General features: G+C 40.1%; 2 protein-coding genes across 5 annotated transcripts in view; one reads left to right on the forward strand and one right to left on the reverse strand.

Annotated features, from left to right (window-relative positions):
* The window catches only part of METTL14 (methyltransferase 14, N6-adenosine-methyltransferase non-catalytic subunit), an 89527-nt gene that overhangs the window by 38354 nt on the left and 39105 nt on the right, over positions 1-12068 (reverse strand). For all 3 annotated transcript variants that reach the window (XM_082759768.1, XM_082759769.1, XM_082759770.1), the window contains 3 exons: positions 7818-8067; positions 7483-7627; positions 7207-7284 (listed from right to left, as the gene is read on the reverse strand). The gene's annotated coding sequence lies outside the window, so the exon portion shown is untranslated. The remainder of the gene's footprint in view (positions 1-7206; positions 7285-7482; positions 7628-7817; positions 8068-12068) is intronic.
* Positions 1264-12068, forward strand: part of PRSS12 (serine protease 12) — a 45121-nt gene continuing 34316 nt past the window's right edge. For both annotated transcript variants that reach the window (XM_082759767.1, XM_082759766.1), the window contains exons 1-2: positions 1264-1634; positions 9801-9939. In XM_082759767.1, the coding sequence (XP_082615893.1) occupies positions 1379-1634; positions 9801-9939 (395 nt within the window). In that variant the 5' untranslated portion in view covers positions 1264-1378. The remainder of the gene's footprint in view (positions 1635-9800; positions 9940-12068) is intronic.

Here is a 12068-nt window from a genome sequence, read left to right on the forward strand (position 1 = left end):
AGTGTTTACTAGGTAGTGAAGGTAGCCTTAACTAGCTAGGCTGAACATGCTTTTTACCCATCCTTCCAAAGATGAAAGCAACCAACTTACCATGACAGCAACGAATTCACAGACAATGAAAGAATGGCCATAATGAGTTGCTTTCAGGCTAATATCTTGTACATACTCAATTTTTTCAAATTTCACTCTTGCCAGTCCTGATGGTTTCTAAACTAATGCATACACATGTCTAAGAAGAAAACTGAGAAAGCAAGGCCAACCTGTGTGCTTAAACCCATCCAGAAATGCAATGGACAGATGCAACAGCATAGTTATCACATTGCTGTAGAAACCCTAGCAGGGTGCTCTTTAACTTCATGAGGGATTCAAGTACCAACTGTATTGTCACAAGAATACTTTAATCACAGATCAGCACAACTCAAAAGAATACAGGTGATACCAAATGCTGTAGTACCTGCTTTTCCTTATAACTAGAGCTCTTTTGTCTTTATAAGCAAAAGCTTAAATCGGCAAAGCAGCCTTCAGCCCCTTTTGAGCAGTTTGAAGGCTGCTGAAGGGAGGCCATTGTTTAATGGTGTTACATGGGGTCCTGCACGGAAAGCAGGAAGCATGCTCTCTTAGACCCTCGCCACAAGGCAAGGTTGTGCAACTACTGATAAGCTCACCCAAAAGCCAGGTGAGTGCTTCTCAGCCAAAAACATTTGGAGATGACAAGGATCCTCTGTGGAGGTGAATGTGAAAATTCACAGGACAGACAAACTGGCAGATAAGGGGTGTGCGCTCTATCAGGCAGTCATACTTGGCAAAAAATGAACAGCAGAGAGTAGAAACAGTGGTAAATAAAGGATAGCAAACAGCCCAACCGGTATGGTATTGTTTAGATGGACAATACTAGACAGAGGTGAAACTAACTGATGACCGTGCCGGAAGGAGGGAGAAATCAGAGATGATCGGCTCACGCAAAACTCCGCGGCGGCTGGCGGTGAGCACATTGCTATTCAGAGCACACGGGATAAAGCTGACCCCTCCAAGACGTTGCTCCCGGCGGCGTCTGTTCGCAGCCCCTTTGTCTGACGGCTCTCTGCATCGCTGTGCCCGCAGCCCTACGTGCGGCCCCCCTAAGTACATGTCTACCCCCGAACAGCCGGGCCGGGCTCTGCCCGCTCCCCCTCGGCTCCTGGCAAAGCCTCCAACCCGGGTGCCAGAAGGGCCGGGGGGCGGCGGGGGGGCTGGAAGCGACCCCGAGGCCGTGCTGCAGGGGAGCGGCGGGGAGGCGGGAGGGAGGGGGATTAGCGGGACGCCGCGGCCCCGCCTCCCCCCTTCTCATCCCGGCGGCAGTGCGAGGGGGCGATGGGCCCGAGCCGGCGGCACCGGCACCATGGCAGCCGGCGCTCTCCTGCTGGCGCTGGTGCTGGGGGCGCTGCCCGGCACCCGCGGGCCGGGGCCGGTCTCTGGCGGCCTCCCGGCCCCGCCGCCCCCCGCCGCCTGCCCCCGGCCGCCGCCGCCCCCGGGCCTCCCGCGGCGGGGCTGGGCGGGCTGGGGGCCGCGGGGCCGCCGCAGCTCCTGCGCCCTGCCCGGGCCCCGGCCGCGGGGCGGCCCCGGCAGCGGGCGGCGCCCTGCTGAGGGCGAGCGAGGTGAGCGGGGACGCGGATCCGGGCGGCACCTGGGCAGGGAGCGGAGCGGAGCGGAGCGGGGCGGGAGGCAGCCCGGGGGGGCTCCAACTTTGACACCCGCGGCTGCCCCGGCAGCAGGTCCCGCGGTGCGCTGTCCCCGTAGGCAGCCCGCCTCCAGCGCCGCGCCGTCAGTGCGCTGCGGGCTGCCCAGCGCTGGCCAGCACGGCTGGATCGCGACTTGCTAACCCGGGGCGCTTCTCCGCGGGGTGCTGGGCTCCCTCCCTGTCCCGAAATGTGGGGGGGAGAGTGAGAAGGCGGTCGGCAAGCCCGTGTGCTCACCCCGCCGTGGGAAGTCGTGTTGCCGCTTCAGCACCCAGCCCCTGGGCACTTGGGCAGCCGTAGGTTGGGTCTTTGGCAGCCCTCCGTAGAGTTAAATAAAATTAACGTACAGGCGGGTTTGGAATGACTTCACTTTATGGAAACATGGCCTTTGCATGTCTGTGGTATTATCTCCTACATAAGTAAGAATTGTGTCCTATCTATACACATACTAAAAACGATCAAGTATAATTGCTGCAATGAAAATTAAGACTCTTCTTTGTCGCCCTTCCTTTTACATATTTCATAATATTGCAACACCATCAAGGGCATTAATTACTAATACCAATATTAATAATTTTGTTCTTGTGGAAGTTTTTTCCTTTTTTTTTTTTTTTTCTTCTTTTCTTTAAATTTCCTCTCTGATCCCTGAAGAGGATGGCTATCTTTCTCTTCCAATGATAGTCCTAAGAAGGCGTATCAGATACAGAGCTGAAAAAAGGATGATAATTTGATCAGTGTGATAATTATACATATTGGTATAAAATATCACAGGAACAGCACATGGAGGCACCGAGGTCCATAGTGTTAATCTATGCATTAAAAAAACTGCAGCTTCCAAAGCCATGTTCAAAGTCAATGCTGTACTCCTTCAAGAAGACTGAATGCTGTTATGTATTACAGATGTTTTCTGGGAAAGAATACCAGGCAGCTGATGCCATGGTGGAGAAAACAGATAACTAGACACAGATGAAAAGAATCCAGATTTCACACCCTTTAACTGGTCTCAGTTTGAAAAAGGGTCCCACAGTTGCTTCTTTAATTTAGTCTATCATATTTATAGCTTTTTTCCAGAATTGTTCAGTCTGGTTTACAAAGTACTTTGTAAGGATTTTGGAATAATCTGCCAGAGTGAGCAATAATGTATCATTTTATTGCTAAGAACCCAGTTGTGCTCTTACTGGAGCAAATTCCAGAATCCCCTGTAAGTTCAGTAAGAACTTGATAATGAAAAAAATGCCAAAAATGCTGCATGATTTGGGTTTAGCCATGTTTCTTCACTCTTTTCAGAGTATTTTTGTTTGTTTGTTTTCCTTCCCAAGTCCTTTGGACTCAGCAGTAAATTCTCAGTGATTTCCATGGGCCAATAGTCTGCCCAAAAGTCTTTGTGGAGGGGAAACCAAAGACTTAAGGAATGTATGAAATGGCTTAAGATGGAACAGGGAAATACATCAAGACATTTGACCAGAAATAGACATTACTATAACTTTGGTCCTGAAATATGTTTCTTTCTCACAAGAAGCAAAGAAATGCAAGCAAGGCAATGTTATGAGGCAGTTTATAGCTAGAGGACAGACTAGAGATAATCTTCCTGCATCTGTTACATTACTACATGTACTGAGGAAGCCCACACTCAGTTCTTGTGCACCTGCAATAAATAAATACAATACTGTGTTCAAAGCCCTAACCGCAAATCTCCTGGATTTCCTATCTTAAACATTAAGACTAATGTGCAAAGTTAATTGGTTAAACTTTGTGCATGCATATATATTAAAGAGCTTTATATTTTAACATTAATGCTGGAAAATTAAAACAAAACAAAAATGCCTTTGCAATTATACCACACGATAGCAACCTAAAATCAGATTAATAGTTTAAAATAATATATTTTGGTGTTTTATTTCCTCCTTCTAAAACGAGAGGCATCTGGGTAATATTTCTTATTCAATCTTTGAAAGCAGGTAAACCAAATACAAATAGATATAAATTATCATGATTAAGCAAGGAAATCATAGAGGAAAATAAATGAGTATAGGAGTATGCTGTATACAGAACCAGCAAAATTTACAAATTAGCAGAATTTAGAATTTTAGGCATTGCTAATAGCAACTTAGCTGTCTTGTGTACCTTATTCATGCTTGAAAACAGAAGTCAGCGCCTGGAAGCAACTGCTGCCACACAATGTTTATGTGGCATGTAGTTACAGTATTCTTCATATGTTGTTACGTATCTAATTTAAAGCTTTGAGTAAAGTGGGTTAACTATTTTTCTTTGTTATACAAAGGGGAAACAATAAAAGAAGGTACATTTCTTGCCAGAGGTCACAATACCAGTCAGTGTCAGAACTGGAAATCAAATACACACCTTCAGAACATCCCAAGTGTGGAGTCTTTCCATTTGAATCTGTTTCATCACAGGGTAATTCCACTAATGCCAATCAAATAATGCTTCACAAAAGTTCTGGGAGAGAAGAATCAAGCTTCAGGCTCATAGTTTAAACACATGATTATTCTCTCTACTTATTACACTATGGTCTGGGCAGTTGATGGAAGGTATTTTGGGACTTTTTTTTTTATTAGCGTAAGGTTAAAGAAAAAAAAAAGATGAAAAATCAAACATGAATGTTTATTTTCTCCTTCTAAGACTGAAGCAGCTCTTCTGGGACCATTCTTATTACACCTGCACAGCATGAGAACCCCTCAATTTCTACAGCTCTGTATCACATCAGATAATTGCAATCCGTTAGAACCCATTACATTCCTAAAATTTCACTGTGTTCTTTTTTCAAAGCCTTAAAACATTGATTGTCGACATGATGAACCTCACCTCACTGCTACAGAGGAACCAAGTCATCATATTACATATTCAATATATGTAATACTTATGAAACTCCTATTATAAGGCTCCTTGAGCATGCAGTAATGTTGTGTACTAAAGTAGGTCTTACAAAGCAGTTCTGATGGATGCACCCTTTTTCAAGGTGTAACTACCAAGAGAAAAGAATTATAATTTTAGACTGAAAGTGGTTCTGCACTGGTTCCAGTGAGCATCATCCATTGTTTTTCTGAAGTCAACAGGTATATTTTATTTGATTTCATCCAGGGATGGCCCTGGAAGGGGAGAAGAGTTTCCATTGATTTGAACTGGAATCAGACTGGGCCTATAATGCCGGTAGATATTTTTTCAAGAACCTCATGCAAACCAATATATCCAATTAATTCTGAAAATGGGACACTTTTATATGTATTTTGCATCCACTAGTGTTTGGAAATACTAGAAGTTGTCAGGCAAGATATAGCATGTATCAATGGTCGACCCTTACATGTAGTGTTAATTTATACCTAGTTAATTGACTGCGAGGCAACAGAGATGAATTATCAGTGCAGGGCCTTTCTGTGGCACTATCCCACATTGTAACACCTTGCAAATGAAAGCAAAAATAACATTTGCCGTTTCTACAAATTTCCAGAATTGTAATATTTCTTTTGCTTTCCTTCAGACCTCTGAATGTAGCACCAGAGGAGAAGGCACAGGAAAACTCTCCTTATAATTACTCTTGAAAATCTACATTTTATAGCCAAACTACAAGCCTTTGAACACAGGTGTTATGAAGAAAATACTGGTACACCTTTATCATAAACCCTATCATGGCAGTACTTACACGAGCAAAAATGAAGTGATTCTCATTCTATTTTCAATTCAGCCACACGTAGTAACAATGCTTGTTCTCAGTGAAATGTAGAAAATAAAATAGGGTTTGAAGTTATCCAGCATCTCTGGGCATGGGAATGGTAGAGCAGAAGAGCCAAGTGGACCACTTGTGTTGTACATGTATAAAGCACAATTCCTTTGAAGCACTTCTTTTTGGAGTTTATTAAAAGTTGTCTGGGCAGTTTTCCTCTTTTTTTTTTTTTAATTGCTGTGTCTCAGCTTGAGTCTGTATGGCAGGTGCTGCTGAGCAAGTCTCAGCAGCACCCACTGGATACCCTTACTTCCTTGCATTTGCAAGTATAACTTAATCTCTTTTAAACAGCGATAGCAGATAGGAAAGATTCTGACTTGGGCAGATACCAGGGCAATTAAAATTACCAAACTGTATGTAAACAATGTGATTGACCATCAGTAACCTCAGGCAGAACGTAATTGAAAGAAATGCGTACACATTTTGAGTGTATATAAATGATTGAGTTTCTGTGAAGGTGGTAAATCTGTATTCTTCAATAAAGGGTTGAATGAATGCCATCCTAGGACCACAATATGTGTCCTAAAGCTACCTGCCAGTCCCACTCTGTGTTCATGTGTCCTTTTCTCTTATTCTTGTGGGGTCAATTTACCTCTCCTGCAGGGGCTCCTTCCTCTTTCTGACCAGTGCTGAGGAGGGCACTGAGAGCTATGGGCAGGGTCCCTGTACTCATTTGCATTCCCTGCTATTGAGCTTGGTGCTTAGAGGCTTGACACCTTGTTGAACTCTGTGCATTTCTCAGAGCACTGCATGCTAGCCAGAATATTTATTACTGTGCTAGCTCTGCTCCCATCATGTTTAGTTTTCTTCAGCAACCAAACCAGCTCAAAACTTGCACCTGAAAAAATATGAGATTGTGCTATTATCTACAACTCCACAAACCTAGATGTTCCATTACATATACTGAAGCTAGACCTGTTTGCTGAGAAGTTACTCAAATGCTCTCCTGCAGAGCTGCCCTAGGGAAAGCACAGAAGGAAGCCACTTGGAACACACATGTTGAAGTGCAGTATGGACTTGTGGTGTTAAAATGTAACAATAGAAGACTTAACCAGTGAAATTAAGAATTAAGGATTAATAAAATTAAGATTTACTGGTATCCTTTTGATTAGACTAAATATTGTTTTTTCTTGCTACCTATGAAGTAAAAGGGTTTCCTGTTCATTTTAACTAGGCAAACACTGACTACCCTACAATGAAGATGCTAACACATTCTTAACAACAAAGATAGAGTCATCAGCTAATAATAGTAATATAGCATAAATATACATGATGGCAGATAATGTTGGTCAGATTGCAATTCCCTGTGATCCATTTGCACATGAAATAAATCTGTTCTGTTACAAAGTAAAAGTTTTGGAAAGTCTATTGGAAAGGAAAAATAACCTATTGAAGCATAGTGATATATTTTACAGTTCTGTTATGTTTTTTGAGGTATCCATTTTACTGTAATTAATGTATCTCTTGATCCAGTAAAATAACTACCAGGGGCTGAATACTGCAACATTTTGAATAAACTACAGAACAATCATTTTCTCATTAATTTGCTCTTTGGTTTGCTTGCTACATAATTATGACATCATAAGCTAACACATACTTCAAAGTGCATATGAAACATACAGAGTACTGTATCATTTTACTTTTGTTAGATTCAGTGCTGGAATACTGAGAAAGAAACACTTAGATTGGGCTTCATAAAATACTAAGCAACCTTTCGGGGGGGTTCAACTTTCAATTAAAAAAAAGGCTTACTGTTTTTCCAGAAGAGCGAATGCTTGATTTTGCCATGGATATTTTAGGTTAGGCATAGCTGTAGATATCAACACCTGCCTAAGAGAAAAGTATGAATCAATGCAACCATGTTAGAAATAGTTTTGTTATACCATATATTCAGTTGGCTCTATTATACTTAAGATGTAATTAAAGGTTTAATATTAGTTACATGTAAGAATAGGCTTTCTCTTTATTTCCCTCTAGATTAAATTATAGGTGAAAATTAAGAATATATCAAATTTGTTAAAAATATACCTTTAATGATCATATTGTGTCTTTTTCCCATATGATGGTAGCTGGTTCTTTATTTTGTTTTATTTTTTTGTGAGATAAACACAGGTCTGTTATATATTCTACTGTCTTTCAAAGAATGTTGGTGTTCCTATAAGCAGCTGTAAATCTGCAGGAAAAAGGCAAACCAAAATATTTTGTTGAGATATGAGATTATTTTTTTTTTAATCCTTCATTTTTTGGTTTTCTATAGGTCTTGTCACAGAGGTGCATGGAAATAAGGCTCTGTCCCTTCCAATCTTTGTCCCTTCCTGATACCAGTAGTATGTTTTTCCACCTCAAGGAGGAACATAAGTCACCTGGGGTTCTCTGGGCAAGTGGGCAGCAGGGTAAAGTCTGTTTTCTTTGTTTAACAGTACATGTCCACAGCGAGATCTCCATGCTTCTCAGACTTCATTCATGAGGCTTCCATCAGACAGGCAAAGGATTTCAAATTTATTTTGTTTTTAATTGTTGGAAAAAGGCTTGCTGGTGTGTGAAAGTTATCTCTGGTATTATTTTTTACTCTGTGCACATGAATAAATTCTTCCACTGTTGTCACTGGGAATTCTGCAAGTATAGAAAGAGCAGTGAGACACATTCTGCCATGGAGACTTTAGAAGATAATTATAATTGTCTAGTACACCCTTATCCAAATATTTGCAAAGAACTGCTGTATCGTGCACTCAGGAAACACTGTATCGACTTCAATAGGTGTCATGCAGGACCTTAAGCAATCATGTACAAAAATAAACTCGTTTATGGAGACGACATCTTCAAACACAATTTCTGGAATGGCAGGAATCATTTTGCTATGACTACAATCGATATTTGAAGTGGAAATAATAATCTACGCAAAAGTTTGGTGAGGAGCAGAAATAAACAAAATTCCAGAGCCTGTCTGCATGTGGCAGAGAAGCACGAAAACAAATACTATAAAGACAGAAAAACAACAAGCAATATGTCTACAGTGTTGCTATAACTAATCCATTAATCATTCTCTGTGCTGAATGATAGCTCACCCTGTAACATAAGATGAATAACTTTTGTTTGTAGTTTACTGCACAGTAAGTTACCGCTGAGAAAATAAATAGGAGGCAAAAAGGAACACACAAAATCAAATTTGAGGTTAATTAATTCCTCAAGTCATTTGGCAGTCATTTGGCTTGGGAGTTTTATAAACTATACTGAACTAAATTCAAACCAGAACACAATCTGAGTGAAAGCTGAGAAGAAAAAGTAGATCGACCTATTTTTGCTATTATTATAATTATTATTATATACTCATATATGAACACAGAAGGCAGGGACAAACATTGACTTTTCTCTTCTACTGCTAAAAATGCTGCAAGCTGGATGATGGCATAGCTTCTGATTTTAAGTAGATCACAGGGCAGAGGCAGATGGATTAACTGAGATTTCAGGCAATATTAATGCACACAATTAGTCTTTTTGATAATTTAACAGAAATTTATTCTTGCTGAATTACTGTTCTGACTCTGTTCTGCTTCTGTAGATTTAGACCTATAATCAGCTTTCTCCCACCTTTATAAGTGTCACTTGGCTACATTCAACAGCAGATACATTTTGCACCTCAAGTAAAACTACTGTAATATAAAAATGCAAAATCTATTAATTTTCTTGGATTTGTGTGTTGTTGCTCCCAAGAAGACGACTTTTTTCCCACTTATTTTAGAAAATTCCTAATGTTTTTAGCTTGTTTTGTCTGAGAATTTCCTTAAAACCCCTCGAGAATTAATAGAACTATATCAAGCGTATTCCTGTCTGAGAACAAGTATGAACAAATGCATTCTTTGGCTAAAATAAACTACTTACATACATGACATACATAATCTTACATGGCTCAGAGCAAAAGCTATGCAATCCATGTTTTTTTATTTTTATTTTTTATTTTTTTTTAATGCTGGATGGACTTAGGAGGAAGATAAAAGCGTAACATTCATATATAGATAGATTTTGCTCATCTGGGTACATTTTTTTAAACCACATTTAAATGATTATGCAGTCTGTACATACTTTCTTTTGGTGGTTAGACCTTTAACTAGGTTGTAGCATCAGAAGAGTCAGAAAAGTTATGGAATAAGATTGTCTGCTTTTATATATCACATATATATGTTAGATATGACTGAGTACTTCTTAGCTTACTCAAAGTGTGCAATGTAAGATGGTAGTGCATGAAACAGGAATTCACTCTGCTGAGGGAAAAACAAATTCGGAGTCTATTATGTAGGATAAATGAGCGATGGACCATCTTGGAGACCTAACTTTCTTCTTTTAACTAGGGTCAGTGAGACTCCAAGGTGGCAAGAATGAGTTTGAAGGCACAGTGGAGGTTTATTTGAATGGAGTCTGGGGAACAATCTGTGGCAGCCATTGGGACAATAACGATGCAACAGTCATATGTCGGCAGCTTGCACTTGGGTAAGTTTTAATCTGAGTAAAAGTCAGTGGACTTATTTTAATGATATTACAGTGTAAAGGGTGATCTTTTGCATCTTTAAGTTGTGTTATATTTCAAAGAGGCCACTGTGAGAATCAGTATTTCATCTGAAAGCTGTGTGTGGGATCTGATGAAGAGCAGAGGCAGGGTAGATCTGTGCTTTCAAAGTAAAACAAAATCTGCTTTAGATCTCTCATCCAGGAGATGTCCATGAGCACAGAAATATGAGGTCTGATCCTAATCTCGCTTATGTAAATGTCAATTAAGGGCAGCTCTTGTTAAGTTACTGAATCTACAAAAATGTAAATGTGGTCAGAATTAGCTTTTCCATGGCCTCCTAATCTTAGGAATATTCCTGTTTTCCAGCATCATGGTGTTACCCTGGTAATTGTCCATAATATCTTACAAAAAGACATATGGGAGGCATTCTAGATTTTTGGGGAAATGTGGTGTTTTTGCTGTGTGCATCTTCCTGCAACTAGATAATCTGTATGGTTAATTTTACTGTTACACTTCAATAACTAGACACAAAAAAATCAAATTTTGCAGTTTTACATTCTCATGAAAACATTTTATAGGGTCATGGTAATATTGCAGTGTTTGAAAGTCCCTGAACTGTGCTAACAGCTCACTGTCCTTATTGACCACTGTTTCCCTCTGCTGTCAGAGGGGATTTAATCAACAGGACCTTTTAATGTAATTTAGTCATTCATCTGTAGATAATGCCTATAGTGATGTTGCAATTCCAATAGCAAGACAAAACTGAGGAAAAGGAAGAAAATGCCCATACCTTCAGGAATCTTAAAAAATGCAAATTCAGCTTCTAGAAAATCAATGTTATCCAAGTTAGGCAAACAAATATTACTTGGATATCCTCCCTTAGAACTCCATTCAGTTTGCAGATTCTCAATAAGCCGCAAAGTATGGCTGGATTTATTGCCTTTCTAACTTTTCTTGCAGTTACATATCAAAGAAGTGATTATGTTTCCTACAAGCAGCAGGGGGCTAGGATACCATATATTCATTGTGGCATTCCTAATGGTTATTCCACTTTTTAAGACTGCAAGCCAGAACAATATCTAAGCTGTTTTATAATGTTCAATATTAATCTCGACACACCATGCCAACTTAAAAAATATAAGGATTAGATGGGATAAAAGTTCAGCCATCTGGAGGCTGTGATTTTGCTTATGACTTAGCTGTCTACATGCAATATTTCCTTTCCTCATTCTAATTTAAGTCCTTTTTGCCTTCCATATCCATACCATTCCAATAAACATTTCAGCTGAACAAGACTGCTATTAGCAAAAGTAGTTCAGTGATATGAGTAAATGGCTTGGTCTTTTTAACAGAAATGACTTAAACCTGAATCCAGGAGAAAAAAAAAAAAAAAAAGCAAGTATTTGAAAGTATTTGAAATAGCATGTAGTTGAAAGTTTATGTTTATGTTGTCTTGAGTATTTGGCAGAAATGTGGATCTATACACCACAAGGTGAATTCACTAGGTTTTAGTGCTTCCATTTTTCTGCTCTTTTGACTTTACAATACTTGGGTTTTGTTTTTAATTTATTTTTGTTGGGCATTATATGGAAGATAAGAACATTCAGTGAGTAGATTCAGTCTGGGAAGGAAAGGAAGCTGTTTATAAATGTTCAGGAGATGGATGGATGGATGCATGGACGGACGGACGGACGGATGGATGGATGGATGGATGGGAATGGCTGAAAAGACAATAATGAACATGACCCTGATCTAATGTAGCATGAGGTGATTTTACAGCCCCATATCATAACCATATTGTATGACATGCATATTGGGAGAGGAGAAAAGTGAAAGGCCCCTTTGCATTATTTCTCTTGGAAGTGTATCTGTTGTGGGATGGTACTGTAGGTTCACATATGGACTGTGGAAGGAACTTCTGTGTTGATTTTTGTAGTTAAGAACTGGGAGAACAGGAATGCGACTGGCCTTGCAGTAGCACAGACCAGTATACTAAAATATCCCATGACAAAATGTCAAGATCTGGGTCACATATGTAACACTGTTACTTTGCTCTGTGCAGAAGACAATGCTGAACTGTATGAAAACATGATGACTTTACCCTGTTCAA

The sequence above is a fragment of the Aythya marila genome (assembly GCF_965140915.1).
Source record: "Aythya marila genome assembly, chromosome: 4".
NCBI lineage: Eukaryota > Metazoa > Chordata > Aves > Anseriformes > Anatidae > Aythya > Aythya marila.